Source organism: Nerophis lumbriciformis, linkage group LG22 (assembly GCF_033978685.3).
Source record: "Nerophis lumbriciformis linkage group LG22, RoL_Nlum_v2.1, whole genome shotgun sequence".
NCBI lineage: Eukaryota > Metazoa > Chordata > Actinopteri > Syngnathiformes > Syngnathidae > Nerophis > Nerophis lumbriciformis.
Window position 1 is genome coordinate 4,336,371 of NC_084569.2, and position 17,704 is coordinate 4,354,074.

The 17,704-nt window shown below is 37.6% G+C and overlaps 1 protein-coding gene across 1 annotated transcript in view; it reads right to left on the reverse strand.

Annotated features, from left to right (window-relative positions):
- Window positions 1-3,171: 3,171 nt before the first annotated feature.
- The window catches only part of LOC133615640 (ras-related C3 botulinum toxin substrate 1-like), a 30,215-nt gene continuing 15,682 nt past the window's right edge, over window positions 3,172-17,704 (reverse strand). Inside the window, exons 3-6 of the mRNA XM_061974382.2 lie at window positions 11,268-11,385; window positions 11,132-11,194; window positions 7,598-7,757; window positions 3,172-4,179 (exon numbers count right to left, since the gene is read on the reverse strand). Coding sequence (XP_061830366.1) covers window positions 4,049-4,179; window positions 7,598-7,757; window positions 11,132-11,194; window positions 11,268-11,385 — 472 coding nt within the window. The 3' untranslated portion in view covers window positions 3,172-4,048. The remainder of the gene's footprint in view (window positions 4,180-7,597; window positions 7,758-11,131; window positions 11,195-11,267; window positions 11,386-17,704) is intronic.

Below are 17,704 nucleotides of genomic sequence, written 5' to 3' on the forward strand. Positions count from 1 at the left end.
GCCTCACAATATCAAGGTCCTGCGTTCAATGCCGGGCTCGAGATCTTTCTGTGTGGAGTTTGCATGTTCTCCCCGTCACTGAGTGAGTTCCCTCCTTCCTCCAAAGACATGCACCTGGGGATAGGCTCCTCCCACCTCCAAAGACATGCACCTGGGGATAGGCTCCTCCCACCTCCAAAGACATGCACCTGGGGATAGGCTCCTCCCACCTCCAAAGACATGCACCTGGGGATAGGCTCCTCCCACCTCCAAAGACATGCACCTGGGGATAGGCTCCTCCCACCTCCAAAGACATGCACCTGGGGATAGGCTCCTCCCACCTCCAAAGACATGCACCTGGGGATAGGCTCCTCCCACCTCCAAAGACATGCACCTGGGGATAGGCTCCTCCCACCTCCAAAGACATGCACCTGGGGATAGGCTCCTCCCACCTCCAAAGACATGCACCTGGGGATAGGCTCCTCCCACCTCCAAAGACATGCACCTGGGGATAGGTTGATTGGCAACACTAAATGGGCCCTAGTGTGTGAATGTGCTATGGCTATGAGGTTTTTTTCTTCTTCCTTGCCCCAGGCTTACACTGAATATTTTTTTTCTCACCGCACCCCCGCCCGTACCCAGCGTTTACCTGTTTCTCACCTTTTTTTGTAAGTGGGGCCGGAAGTTGGCAGAGCTGTCAGCGATCCTGTTCTGTCTCCCTGTAATGTTTGATCCTGTTCTGTCTCCCTGTAATGTTTCATCCTGTTCTGTCTCCCTGTAATGTTTCACCCTGTTCTGTCTCCCTATAATGTTTGATCCTGTTCTGTCTCCCTATAATGTTTGATCCTGTTCTGTCTCCCTGTAATGTTTGATCCTGTTCTGTCTCCCTGTAATGTTTGATCCTGTTCTGTCTCCCTGTAATGTTTGATCCTGTTCTGTCTCCCTGTAATGTTTCATCCTGTTCTGTCTCCCTGTAATGTTTCATCCTGTTCTGTCTCCCTGTAATGTTTCACCCTGTTCTGTCTCCCTATAATGTTTGATCCTGTTCTGTCTCCCTATAATGTTTGATCCTGTTCTGTCTCCCTGTAATGTTTGATCCTGTTCTGTCTCCCTGTAATGTTTGATCCTGTTCTGTCTCCCTGTAATGTTTGATCCTGTTCTGTCTCCCTGTAATGTTTCATCCTGTTCTGTCTCCCTGTAATGTTTGATCCTGTTCTGTCTCCCTGTAATGTTTGATCCTGTTCTGTCTCCCTGCAATATTTGATCCTGTTCTGTCTCCCTGTAATGTTTGATCCTGTTCTGTCTCCCTGTAATGTTTCACCATGTTCTGTCTCCCTGCAATATTTGACCCTGTTCTGTCTCCCTGCAATATTTGATCCTGTTCTGTCTCCCTGTAATGTTTGATCCTGTTCTGTCTCCCTGCAATATTTGATCCTGTTCTGTCTCCCTGTAATGCTTGATCCTGTTCTGTCTCCCTGTAATGTTTCACCATGTTCTGTCTCCCTGCAATATTTGACCCTGTTCTGTCCCCTGTAATGTTTGATCCTGTTCTGTCTCCCTGTAATGTTTGATCCTGTTCTGTCTCCCTGTAATGTTTCATCCTGTTCTGTCTCCCTGTAATGTTTGATCCTGTTCTGTCTCCCTGTAATGTTTGATCCTGTTCTGTCTCCCTATGTTTGACCCTGTTCTGTCTCCCTGTAATGTTTCATCCTGCTCTGTCTCCCTGTAATGTTTGATCCTGTTCTGTCTCCCTGCAATATTTGATCCTGTTCTGTCTCCCTGTAATGTTTGATCCTGTTCTGTCTCCCTGTAATGTTTCACCCTGTTCTGTCTCCCTATAATGTGTGATCCTGTTCTGTCTCCCTGTAATGTTGCACCCTGTTCTGTCTCCCTGTAATGTTTCATCCTGTTCTGTCTCCCTGTAATGTTTGATCCTGTTCTGTCTCCCTATGTTTGATCCTGTTCTGTCTCCCTGTAATGTTTGATCCTGTTCTCTCTCCCTGTAATGTTTCATCCTGTTCCGTCTCCCTGTAATGTTTCACCCTGTTCTGTCTCCCTGTAACGTTTCATCCTGCTCTGTCTCCCTGTAATGTTGCACCCTGTTCTGTCTCCCTGCAATGTTTCATCCTGTTCTGTCTCCCTGTAATGTTTCATCCTGTTCTGTCTCCCTGCAATGTTTGATCCTATTCTGTCTCCCTGCAATGTTTGATTCTGTTGTCTCCCTGTAATGTTTGATCCTGCTGTCTCCCTGCAATATTTGATCCTGTTCTGTCTCCCTGTAATGTTTCATCCTGCTCTGTCTCCCTGTAATGTTTCATCCTGTTCTGCCTCCCTGTAATGTTTCATCCTGTTCTGTCTCCCTGTAATGTTTCATCCTGTTCTGTCTCCCTGTAATGTTTCATCCTGTTCTGTCTCCCTGTAATGTTTCATCCTGTTCTGTCTCCCTGTAATGTTTCATCCTGTTCTGTCTCCCTGTAATGTTTCATCCTGTTCTGTCTCCCTGTAATGTTTCACCCTGTTCTGTCTCCCTGTAATGTTTGATCCTGTTCTGTCTCCCTGTAATGTTTCATCCTATTCTGTCTCCCTGTAATGTTTGATCCTGTTCTGTCTCCCTGTAATGTTTCATCCTGTTCTATCTCCCTGTAATGTTTCAACCTGTTCTGTCTCCCTGCAATGTTTCATCCTGTTCTGTCTCCCTGTAATGTTTCATCCTGCTCTGTCTCCCTGTAATGTTTCACCCTGTTCTGTCTCCCTGTAATGTTTGATCCTGTTCTGTCTCCCTGTAATGTTTCATCCTGTTCTATCTCCCTGTAATGTTTCAACCTGTTCTGTCTCCCTGCAATGTTTCATCCTGTTCTGTCTCCCTGTAATGTTTCATCCTGCTCTGTCTCCCTGCAATGTTTCACCCTGTTCTGTCTCCCTGTAATGTTTCACCCTGTTCTGTCTCCCTGTAATGTTTCATCCTGTTCTGTCTCCCTGTAATGTTTGTCTGCTCTTGAATGAGATTGTGCTGAAAATCTTCATTTCCCCTGGGGGATTATTCAAGTATTTTTGATTCTGATTCATAGTTAGGTTTTGCTGCAACAAACCCTGCACCAGTTATTAAGTATACCGACAAAATCATAGTAGATGATCATTGTTCCGTAATTAAACCGTGTTTGTGTTGTCATTACAAAGTACAAACACAACAGGTTTGATTTTACTCGACTTTATTGGCGTTTTCAAAAAAGTGACAATAGCTTTTTTTTTAACCCATAAAACTACAACAGTCACCACAATTGGCTTGAATTGAAGCACAGCTTGATGTCCGAGTACAAAAAGACGAGCGTGTTCTTACCCCTTTTTAGTAGTTCAAATACATTTTTGTAACGAGGCAAACAAAAATATAAATGTAAGCAATGACAAATGTTTGTACTTTTCAGTATATGTCGCACATACATGCTTTCTCAGCACAATGACAGAGTATGGAGGTTAAGGTAACATAAAAGCATATTCATAGTGTTAGGTTAACAATACAGTGAGTGAAGGAATCACATGATTATAACAAAAGAGTATAACTACACTACAACTGACAGTAGCTTTCTTACTAACAGGCACTGATATTTCGCCAGTCGTGATGCGACTTTACAAAAAAAAAAAGAAGGTTTTTGATAAATGCCCAAGGAGCATCAAAGGTGCTCTTGTACCCCGCCACCAAACACCACAATATTGGGGAGGTGCCTTATGGTAAAATGAGAAAAGGTCCAGTCAGGACGCAGAATGATTACTAATAATAATAATAATAATAATAGCACTGTTGGTGTCTGCAAACCTGCACTTTGATTTGATATGAACATGTTTGGACAAACAGCAGCATTCTTGTTTTTTTTTGCAGTATGTATTTGGCAACAAGACGTCCACTTAAAGAACCCAGACTGTAAACAAAATAAACAGCTCCACCATTGTTTTACTAAAAAAAAAAGTCTGCATGAATTTCAATAGTCAGAGTTGTGTGACACGATGACAACCTGCTGCTGGCTACATCTACGGAAGCGACGTACATTGTTATGGAGTCGTATTACTGGCCTTCTTAGAGGAGGCTGCACTTCTTCCTCTTCTTCTTGGCGGGCGGCGGGCAGAGGACGGCGCGGATGGCCTCGTCGAACACGGTTTTAAGGCCGCGCTGAGTCAGAGCCGAGCACTCCAAGTACTTGACGGAACCTGGAGAAGAACGGTAAAGACACGTGATCAGGGTCCGTGCACCTTTCAAGGACTTTTAAAGGACTGTCAAGGTCAGCGTTCCAGTTTTCCCAGTAGCCTTCAAAAGGCCAAAACTAGTGTGAGCCTTCTTGTTTGAGCTCACCAAATGCTGTCTGGAGGGAAAATCTGCTAAAAGCTAACATTGAACCAACAGTTATCAACTGAATGGGGCAGTGTGACTATTCAATGTCATCTTCATTGGTGGTGTTTTTTCCACATTTCTTCTTCTTTTTCTTACTTACAGCTAGAGTTTCAAAGGGGTGGAAAGTTTCCGGAAAATTTCCGGAAACTTTTTCGGAAATTTACCAAGGGAAGTTAAACTCGGGAAGTTTGGAAATATTGACCATTTTTTGATTATTCAAAGTTGGACACCGTTCATGGGAATTAATGGGAATATATGGGAATGAATGGGAATATATGGGAATGAATTTGGAATGAATGGGAATGAATTTGGAATGAATGGGAATATATGGGAATGAATGGGAATATATGGAAATATATGGAAATGAATGGGAATTAATTTGGAATGAATGGGAATATATGGGAATATATGGGAATGAATGGGAATATATGGGAATGAATGGGAATATATGGGAACGAATGGGAATATATGGGAATGAATGGGAATATATGGGAATGAATGGAAATATATGGAAATAAATGGGAATGAATGGGAATATATGGGAATGAATGGGAATGAATGGGAATATATGGGAATGAATGGAAATATATGGAAATAAATGGGAATGAATGGGAATATATGGAAATATATGGAAATGAATGGGAATGAATTTGGAATGAATGGGAATATATGGGAATATATGGGAATGAATGGGAATATATGGGAACGAATGGGAATATATGGAAATGAATGGGAATATATGGGAATGAATGGGAATATATGGAAATATATAGAAATGAATGGGAATATATGGGAGTATATGGGAATGAATAGGAATATATGGGAATGAATGGGAATATATAGAAATAAATGGGAATGAATGGGAATATATGGAAATATATGGAAATGAATGGGAATATATGGGAATGAATGGGAATAAATGGGAATATATGGCAATGAATGGGAATTTATGGAAATGAATGGGAATATATGGGAATGAATGGGAATATATGGCAATGAATGGGAATATATGGCAATGAATGGGAATATATGGGAATGAATGGGAATATATGGGAATGAATGGGAATATATGGGAATTAATGGGAATATATGGAAATATATGGGAATGAATGGGAATATATGGGAATGAATTTGGAATGAATGGGAATATATGGGAATATATGGAAATATATGGAAATGAATGGGAATATATGGGAATGAATGGGAATATATGGAAATATATGGAAATGAATGGGAATATATGGGAATGAATGGGAATATATGGGAATGAATGGAAATATATGGAAATAAATGGGAATGAATGGGAATATATGGGAATGAATGGGAATGAATGGGAATATATGGGAATGAATGGAAATATATGGAAATAAATGGGAATGAATGGGAATATATGGAAATATATGGAAATGAATGGGAATGAATTTGGAATGAATGGGAATATATGGGAATATATGGGAATGAATGGGAATATATGGGAATGAATGGGAATATATGGGAATGAATGGGAATATATGGAAATATATAGAAATGAATGGGAATATATGGGAGTATATGGGAATGAATAGGAATATATGGGAATGAATGGGAATATATAGAAATAAATGGGAATATATGGAAATATATGGAAATGAATGGGAATATATGGGAATGAATGGGAATAAATGGGAATATATGGCAATGAATGGGAATTTATGGAAATGAATGGGAATATATGGGAATGAATGGGAATATATGGCAATGAATGGGAATATATGGCAATGAATGGGAATATATGGGAATGAATGGGAATATATGGGAATTAATGGGAATATATGGAAATATATGGGAATGAATGGGAATATATGGGAATGAATTTGGAATGAATGGGAATATATGGGAATATATGGAAATATATGGAAATGAATGGGAATATATGGAAATGAATGGGAATATATGGAAATGAATGGGAATATATGGGAATGAATTTGGAATGAATGGGAATATATGGGAATATATGGAAATAAATGGGAATTAATGGGAATATATGGGAATGAATGGGAATATATGGCAATGAATGGGAATATATGGCAATGAATGGGAATATATGGGAATGAATGGGAATATATGGGAATTAATGGGAATATATGGAAATATATGGGAATGAATGGGAATATATGGGAATGAATTTGGAATGAATGGGAATATATGGGAATATATGGAAATATATGGAAATGAATGGGAATATATGGAAATGAATGGGAATATATGGAAATGAATGGGAATATATGGGAATGAATTTGGAATGAATGGGAATATATGGGAATATATGGAAATAAATGGGAATTAATGGGAATATATGGGAATGAATGGGAATGAATGGGAATACATGGGAATGAATGGGAATATATGGAAATGAATGGGAATATATGGCAATGAAGGACGGCGTGGCGCAGTGGAAGAGTGGCCGTGCGCGACCCGAGGGTCCCTGGTTCAATCCCCACCTAGTACCAACCTCGTCATGTCCGTTGTGTCCTGAGCAAGACACTTCACCCTTGCTCCTGATGGGTGCTGGTTAGCGCCTTGCATGGCAGCTCCCTCCATCAGTGTGTGAATGTGTGTGTGAATGGGTAAATGTGGAAGTAGTGTCAAAGCGCTTTGAGTACCTTGAAGGTAGAAAAGCGCTATACAAGTACAACCCATGAATGGGAATATATGGGAATGAATGGGAATATATGGGAATGAATTTGGAATGAATGGGAATATATGGGAATGAATGGGAATATATGGGAATGAATGGGAATATATGGGAATAAATTTGGATTGAATGGGAATATATGGGAATGAATGGGAATGAATTTGGAATGAATGGGAATATATGGGAATGAATGGGAATATATGGGAATAAATTTGGAATGAATGGGAATATATGGGAATGAATGGGAATATATGGGAATGAATGGGAATATATGGGAATGAATGGGAATATATGGGAATACATTTGGAATGAATGGGAATATATGGGAATATATGGGAATGAATGTGGAATGACAATAATGATATATTATTGGGCACTTGTCTATATGCTGCTGCATCTTTGTGGCATTTTTTTGCCTTTTGAGTCAGACTGCCGAGAAATATGATGAACATTTCCAAGCATTTCGCCCAAAATCCAAGCATTTTCAAGGTTTTTGAGCACCCGTACGAACCCTGCATGTTGTCTCAGGTTCTGGGAGGAACAAGTGGAAGTAAGATGCTTACTGATCTCCTTGGCCATGGCCAGGCCTTGTGGGTAGGTGATGGGTGAGAGTTTCTTCTCCCTCAGCTTGTCGATGGTGTCCTTGTCATCTCTCAGATCCAACTTGGTGCCCACCAGGATGATGGGAGTGTTGGGACAATGGTGTCTCACCTCTGGGTACCACTGTACAATGGCAAGGACGTATTTGTTAACTCTTTTAGGCTTTTGTATTTGCAGTTCTATGTTTATAATCACACATTTATCTAAGTGACATTAGACCATCAGCTTAAGACACTTTATATCATTCCTTAGGTCAGGCCTGGGCAATTCTTTTGACTCGGGGGGCCACATTTAGAGACCAAAATGTGTCTGGGGGGCCAGTATATCTATTTTTAGGAACACTAATACAAAACCTCACAATAATGTCTGAACGGAATTAAATTGTTAATGTTTTTACTGAATGAGACAGCCAGAATGTACATGAAAATAAAGAATGTTGCAATATTAACTATGAAGGATAAAACACTGAATATTGACAACATAACACTCTCCATCCACATATTTTACAATCAAGCCAAACGCAACAAAAATGCAACACAAACAGTGAAATATGAACATGAAGGGTAAATAAACCCACCTACAATCTGATATATCACTAAGATTTACTACTTTGTTGTAAAAATCTCCTTCCACGTCTGTCCCTGACACCCACATTTCACACTCTGTGGAAACACTGCTTGGTACCTCCTCTGACTTATATTACCATAGTAACTAATTAGATGACCATAGTAACTAATTAGATTAGAAAGCTCGCATTGAATTTACACTTTGCTACTATTTACAGAGTTGAAAAGTGCCAAAATTTTTTATATCGGTCATTTTTTTGTCAATTGAGGCGAAAAAAGTATGAGAAGTATGAGATTACCACAGTAATTAATTAGATTACCAGAGTAACTAATTAGATGACCACAGTAACTAATTAGATGACCATAGTAACTAATTAGATGACCACAGTAACTAATTAGATGAGCATAGTAACTAATTAGATGAGCATAGTAACTAATTACATGAGCATAGTAACTAATTCAATGAGCATAGTAACTAATTCGATGAGCATAGTAACTAATTCGATGACCATAGTACCTAATTAGATGACCATAGTACCTAATTAAATGAGCATAGTACCTAATTAGATGAGCAGAGTAAATAATCAGATGAGCATAATAACTAATTAGATGACCACCGTAACTAATTAGATGAGCATAGTAACTAATTGGATGACCACAGTAACTAATTAGATGACCACAGTAACTAATTAGATGAGCACAGTAACTAATTAGATGAGCATAGTAACTAATTAAATGACCAAAGAAACTAATTAGATGACCATAGTAACTAATTAGATGACCACTGTAACTAATTAGATGATCATAGTAACTAATTACATGAGCATAGTAACTAATTCAATGATCTTAGTAACTAATTCGATGACCATAGTAACTAATTAGATGACCATAGTACCTAATTAAATGAGCATAGTACCTAATTAGATGAGCAGAGTAAATAATCAGATGAGCATAATAACTAATTATATGACCACAGTAACTAATTAAATGACCATAGTAACTAATTGGATGAGCATAGTAACTAACTAGATGACCACAGTAACTAATTAGATGAGCACAGTAACTAATTAGATGAGCACAGTAACTAATTAGATGAGCATAGTAACTAATTAGATGACCACAGAAACTAATTAGATGACCATAGTAACTAATTACATGACCACTGTAACTAATTACATGACCACAGTAATTAATTAGATAACCATAGTAACTAATTAGATGACCATAGTAACAAGTTAGATGAGCATTGTAACTAATTACATGACCACAGTAACTAATTAGATGACCATAGTAACTAATTAGATGAGCATTGTAACTAATTAGATGACCATAGTAACTAATTAGATGACCACAGTAACTAATTAAATGACCATAGTAACTAATTGGATGAGCATAGTAACTAACTAGATGACCACAGTAACTAATTAGATGAGCACAGTAACTAATTAGATGAGCATAGTAACTAATTAGATGACCATAGAAACTAATTAGATGACCATAGTAACTAATTACATGACCACTGTAACTAATTACATGACCACAGTAATTAATTAGATAACCATAGTAACTAATTAGATGACCATAGTAACAAGTTAGATGAGCATTGTAACTAATTACATGACCACAGTAACTAATTAGATGACCATAGTAACTAATTAGATGAGCATTGTAACTAATTAGATGACCATAGTAACTAATTAGATGACCACAGTAACTAATTAGATGAGCATTGTAACTAATTAGATGACCATAGTAACTAATTAGATGACCACAGTAACTAATTAAATGACCATAGTAACTAATTGGATGAGCATAGTAACTAACTAGATGACCACAGTAACTAATTAGATGAGCACAGTAACTAATTAGATGAGCATAGTACCTAATTAGATGAGCATAGTAAATAATCAGATGAGCATAATAACTAACTAGATGAGCACAGTAACTAATTAGATGATCTTAGTAACTAATTCGATGACCATAGTAACTAATTAGATGACCAAAGTAACTAATTAGATGACCATAGTACCTAATTAAATGAGCATAGTACCTAATTAGATGAGCATAGTAAATAATCAGATGAGCATAATAACTAATTAGATGACCATAGTAACTAATTAGATGACCATAGTACCTAATTAAATGAGCATAGTACCTAATTAGATGAGCATAGTAAATAATCAGATGTGCATAATAACTAATTAGATGACCACAGTAACTAATTAGATGAGCATAGTAACTAATTGGATGAGCATAGTAACTAACTAGATCACCACAGTAACTAATTAGATGACCACAGTAACTAATTAGATGAGCACAGTAACTAATTAGATGAGCATAGTAACTAATTAGATGACCATTGAAACTAATTAGATGACCATAGTAACTAATTACATGACCACTGTAACTAATTAGATGACCACAGTAATTAATTAGATAACCATAGTAACTACTTAGATGACCATAGTAACTAGTTAGATGAGCATTGTAACTAATTACATGACCACAGTAACTAATTAGATGAGCATTGTAACTAATTAGATGACCATAGTAACTAATTAGATGACCATAGTAACTAATTAGATGACCATAGTAACTAGTATATCATGCATATTCCAAGCATGTAAAGACTTAGTATAGTTAAAGACTTAGGGTCATTAGAAAACATGAGTGCACATCATAATGGCAGCTACACTTTACATCTTAAACATCCAAAATAATTATTTGAGAATGTCAGACGGGCCAGATTGAAAAGCTTAAGGGGCCACATGTGGCCCCCGGGCCTTAATTTGGCCAGGACTGCTTTCGATGCTCACTGAGCTGATGATTGCAATGCTACTGGTAAGAAACAATCTAGTGCTGGCAAATAAACAAATGCTATATATATATATATATATATATATATATAGCATATGGTGTGCAGGAACTCACCTTGGCACGGACGTTTTCAAAGGAAGCCGGACTCACGAGCGAAAAGCAGATGAGAAACACGTCCTGGTGTGGACAAGAAAATGCAATCAGAGCCTTGAAGAATAGAGCGAGTGTCATGTGACCTGTTGGTCATCACCGTCTGAGGGTAGGAGAGTGGGCGGAGTCTGTCATAGTCTTCCTGTCCTGCTGTGTCCCACAGGCCCAGGTTCACAGGCTTGCCGTCAACCATCACGTTGGCAGAATAGTTATCGAAGCTGACGGAGAACGCACACACAAAATGGAATTCATTTCCAAGTGGTTTAAGAGCACACATAGAACGCCTTGGCTCACTTTTCATAGAATTCCCATAAGCCAAAATAAAGCGAATGAGAAGCCTGTTGATTCAGATTCCCATATAGATCCACAACACCTAATATTCATACAATCCGGGTAAAACAACATTTCTAGAAATATATTCCATTACGCCACTACTACATGTTACCTTTAATTGCACTCAATATTGAATAAAATACAAAATACATATTTTTAATCATACAATTTAATATTCTGTCAAATAAAAAGCATTTTGTACCTTTTTTTTTGTTCTTTTCCAGGTAAATAAAAGGATTTAAAAAATAAAAAAGTTTTCTATGTTGCTTTGTTCTAATTACATTAAATTGTGAAGAAGATAAGCTGTTGTGAACAATAGGGCTTGGAGTCTCTCGCTCTCAATTTTAATGATTAATATTTTTAATCAGATTAATCACATTTGGAAATGTGGATTAATCATCATTAATCATTCAATAATAATAATACATTTTATTTGGTACAGCGCTTTTCAGTGTACTCAAAGACGCTTTTACATAGGGGTGTAAGAGTACACAAAAATGTCGGTTCAGTACGTACCTCAGTTTAGAGGTCACGGTTCGGTTCATTTTCGGTACAGTAAAAAAACAACAAAATATACATTTCTGGGTTATTTATTTACCAAATTTGCAAAATTTTCCACCAAAAATATTTTTCTTAGTGGAATATTTGATGTGAAGTAATGGGAACCTTGGATAGGTCAATAATTCATAACAACATTGATTTTGATTCAATATTATGTTTTGAGCAATGACAGTTTGAAAAAAAGAAAAAGAAAAAAGCTTTGTTTTATTAGTCAACATTGCAACTTTTTCTAAATTACATTTAACCTTTTTTATTTCACTTTTGTTATGTTTTTGTATATTTTAATAGTATTTTTAGAATGTGCCGTGGGCCTTTAAAACATTAGCTGTGGGCCACAAATGGCCTCCGGGGCACACTTTTGACACCCCTGCTATAGATAATAAAAAATTAAATGTGATAAATCTATGGATAAAAAGCAGAGCCTGGCGACGCATGCGCATTTATCATAACTCTCTCTCTCTCTCTGTCTCTGCCCCTCCCTCACCAATGCTGCTGTTTGTTTTGTTTTTAACCCCTTCTTAACCCTGAACGTACATTGAAAATACACGCAACCCCAACTCAAAATGCCGGACATTTGAGGCATTTAAGAAACTCCGCCCTGACAGCCCCGCAAAAGAGGACATGTCCGGTGAAAAGAGGACGTATGGTCAGTCTATCCTAGCCCGTTAGCTGCTAGCATGCCGTGTGTTGTGCCTCGGTGTGCATTGTTTACACAACGTGCGTTACGCTACTTAATATGTCCGTGTGGAAACTCGTTCGGTACACCTCCGAACCGAACCGGAACCCCCGTACCGAAACGGTTCAATACAAATACACGTACCGTTACACCCCTATTCAATAATAATAATAATAATACATTTTATTTGGTATAGCGCTTTTCAGTGTACTCAAAGACGCTTTTACAGGATAAAAAATTAAAATATAAAACAGTTCAAAGTAATAATATATAATACAGGAAATATAAAAGCAGTACATAGTAAAATACATAATAACACTGGACATTACAAGACAGAACACTAATCAACTGTGATTAGTGTCATTCAGTTGATTACTTGCTCTTATGATTCTAATTTTCTTAAGAAAATACCTCAATACTTGTTTGTCAGAATGTCTCCCAGGTTTGTTTGTTTTTTCTTAACGTTTTACTTCAACGCATGTCATTTACACAAAATGTGGTAACAGTTTAATCTAAAGTCCTTTCAGGCTGTATTTTGGCCTGAAATTTGCCAGTGAGCACACCAATCGGAGTCTCCTCACTAATTTGTGCGTTGGTCTGATCACTGACTGTATAGTGGTTAAAAGGTATTTGCACTTTTTTGGGGGGGGGGAATTTTGCTTATCGATCACAATCATTATGGAAGACAACGGCGGATGGATTGTTTTTTTTTAATGCATTCCAAGTTGTAAATAAAATTAAATACAAGTCAGTTTACATCGAAACCAATTGGAGCTCCTCTATTTCGCCTGTAAAATCCAATAAATGACCATTCAAAAACCGCCAACAACACTCCATTTACATTTCGTGACTTGAATATTAACCAAGTATTAGTAAAATCGTTATTATAAGCGCTAACGCAGACAAACTAAAGCGGTGCCGTGATCACTTCCGTGTATCCCTATGTGTATATCGAGTGGTCGGCAGCTTTCTCGCTTCCTTGCTTCCTGTTAGTTTATTCTAGATCATAAATCCTACATCTCACCTGGACAGAAGAAGCCTGAGTAGGTATTCTGACAAGTTGGTAAATTCTGACAGCCATTTAGGACCCCAAACTGGCGAGGATGACTCGAAAAGACATTTGGTCCCCCCCATTTCTTCGTGAGGCTTATGAGTCATTCTTCACCCAAATTGGAATATTTAAACATCCTAGCAGTAGGCATCCTAATGACAGCAGACATCGTACAGTAAGTGATGTTTTATCATGTATGTTGGCTCTAATAAAGTCTGCAGTGAGTAAATAATCAGTGATGAAGGGGGAAAAAGCAAACGCTGTGAAACCTTTTTTAAAATTAGTGCGCCGCGTATGCTTAAAATGATCAAAATATGTAAATATTATCATAAATTACTACATTACATATATACTTATATCATGTATATAAAACCTCAATGGAGGTGTTTACATGGTTTTTAAGGGCTTTATAGGCTGAATTGCGCAGCTCCCATAGGCTACAATGTAAGACGACTTTTTATCGCATTTATCATATATTTAGAATGTTAAAAAAAACTAAAACATCCATCGCCATGACTTTCACATACCTGCCAACTTTTGAAATCAGAAAAACCTAGTAGCCAGGGTCCACGGGCCGCAGGCCCCGGTAGGTCCAGGACAAAGTCCTGGTGGGGGGTTCAGGCTTCGCCCCCCCGACGCAAAATGATTATTAGCATTCAGACAGGTTAAAATGTTGCTAAAACCATCACTTTTCTATCAGTCACAGTGACTTTTCAAAACAAAAATATTACAGCAAAAGTCATATGGGTTGATTGACATGTTTATTCTGTAAGCTAACTTCAATAGTTTGAAATTATTTTGACAGTTAATGCCAGTTATCCCGTCAACCTTTCACAAGACTTCAATTTGTTAATTGAAAGTATAAACAGTATAAACACTTTTTACAGTAAACAAATGGTAAAACAGTACTAAACAATTCCATTAAAAAAAAAATTGGTGTCATTATTAACTTTCTGTCCAAGCTTGTATAATCTACTGCCTTGTTCAATTGTAAAAAATATTCTGTGCCTAAAATTCACATTTCTATCACAATTATCATACTGTAAACATGGTAAGCTAACTTCATTAAAATTAATAGTCCTGTCAATAGCATGGAATTACAATTCAAATGTAGTTTTTTTGTAAGCCTTTCAAAAGAATTCAAAATATGAAAAATTCATGAAAATTAATTTAAGCCATCAGACACTTGAAAAGTGGCACATCACATCTCTAATGTAATCATTTGAACTTTTCAACAGAAATAGCACTGCAAAAATATTAAGGACATACTTCTGTATTTTGGTAGTTATGCTGTCAACATTTAACAAGATTTCTTCAACTTGGACTTGAAAGCATAAATAGTATAAACACTTTTAACAGTACTAAACAATTCCAATAGATAACATTGGTGTCATTACCTTTTTGTGGCTAAAATCCGAAAAACGTTGAAAGTTTTCCACTTGTATCGCTAGCAACGGCATTAGACTTGTGTTTTTTTGTCCCAACGTGGTCTTTTACATCGCTAATTCCTCCGTGTCCGATCGAAAAATCTTGTCTGCACAAGGTGCAATTCGCGTAGTTTTCACCCTTTTTGGAACGGATAATTATTCCCGGATAGGCTTTTGAATATTCTTCACGGAATGACTGCAGTTTTCTTTTCGGTTTAAGACTCGTTTGCGATTTTTCTCCGGCTGATTCCATGATCGTTCGCTCGTTTGGAAACAATGGCAACAGGTGCCTCGTGCTTGGCAGCGGTGCTATAAATAGCCTCGCGCATGGCATTCGGAATGGCTCCATAGGAAGTTACGGGAAGCAGTGTCGATTGTCATTGTTGTTACGCGATTTCGTGAATAAAACGTTAAAAAAATTTTTTTGTTTTAATTAATGAAAAACCGTATTTTTTATCACTGCAACCGTAACCCGGAATAGGTTGATGAAAACCGTACTAATTACGGGAAAACCGGAGTAGTTGGCAGGTATGCTTTCACAATGGTGAACGATAGGCAAAATTCCCCCAAAAAGTGCAGTTCCCCTTTAAGGTATAAGAGCTTGTACAATCAAAATAAATTGCATGATTAATGCAATTTTTTGGTGATTTATCACATCAAGTAACGCTTGAATTTTGACACCCTAACATTTATACGGTAGATCTACCGTATTTTTCGGACTATAAGTCGCAGTTTTTTTCATAGTTTGGCCGGGCTCCAGTGCAACTTATGTGTTTTTCCTTCTTTATTATGCATTTTCGGCAGGTGCGACTTATACTCCGGTGCGACTTATACTCCGAAAAATACGTTATATGTATATGCTTTTTAGGGCCCGCATGGCCCATTGTATAAGGACTCCCAAAGGGGAGTCCTTATGCAATGGGACATAAGGACCTATTGAATTTGTAAGGTTTTATTATTATTATTCTTCCGCAACTTTGCGCTGTAATTTGACCCCCTTAGCATGCTTCAAAACTCACCAAATTTTACACACACACATCAGTAATATACGGCAAAACTTTTTATCAAAAAAACAAACCCCAAAACTCAAAATTGCGCTCTAGCGCCCCCTAGAAAGAAAACTGCTTATAACTCCCAGTACGAATGTTGTAGAGACATGAAACAAAAACCTCTATGTAGGTCTCACTTAGACTTAAATTTAATTAATTTATTTCCTCGGCCAAAAATCTACAGGAAGTTTGCTATTCCCCCTTCAACACTAAATTTGAGTAAAAACAGTAACTTTTGCCTCTTTGAGCTGTAATTTGACCCCCTTAACACGCTTCAAAACTCACCAAACTGAACGCACACATCAGGTCTGGCAAAAATTGCGATCTAATAAAAAAACCTAACCCCAAATTTAAAAATTGCACTCTAGAGCAATTTTTGAATAAAACGGAGAAAAAACTGCTCCTTGGAAGAAAAAAATTGACAACCCCCAGCAAAAATCTACAGGAAGTTTGCTATTCCCCCTTCAACACAACATTTTTGTAAAAACCGGTCACCTTTCTTCAAACATTATCTCCTCTGAGCGTGTTTGTCGTTTCGGCTTCAAACTAACACAGGAGAGAGATGGAACCCTTTTGATTAAAAGTTATCGAAAGAGTTTTAATACCGGCTCCGGTTTTGATTTTATGACCCTTCAAAGAGCCGCTGCGCTGATGCTGCTGTTTTTTCAAGAAGGCTGCTTAAAAGCAGGAAGCACCAGCGTGCCCACACAATGCAGACAAGGTAGGTACACTAAACAAAAGTATTGGGACAATTCGGACTACAAGTAGACAAAAGTATTGGGACACTTATGACGAAAACTGAACAAAAGTATTGGGACACTTACACTGGAAAAAAATATTGGGACACTTACGAATACCACTGAACAAAAGTATTGCGACACTTAGGACGAAAACTGGACAAAAGTATTGGGACACTTACACTGGACAAAAGTATTGGGACACTTATGGCAACTACTTGACAAAAGTATTGGGACACTTAGGACTAAAACTGGACAAAAGTATTGGGACACTTAGGACTACCATTGGACAAAAGTATTGGGACACCTACACTGGCCAAAAGTATTGGGACACTTAAGACTACAACTTAACAAAAGTATTGGGACACTTGGGACTAAAACTTGACAAAAGTATTGGGACACTAATACGCGGGCCAAATACGCGGGCCCGACCAACGCTGCTTGCAGCTTTAATTAAATATATATTTGTTATAATATAACAAATAGTGGTGGCGCGAAAATAAATGTTCCCTCTAAACATTGGACAATTAGCTATAAAATATACATTATGAATAATAAAAGTGGTAAAAATGAATTAAAGTGTATCATTGGTTCATCGATAAGTATTTGCATAGATGTTCCATAGAAACTATAGAATCAGTCAGATATTTGTTATAAGTCATTGTACAAAAACAGGTAAAAAAAAGGAGCACAATTTCACACA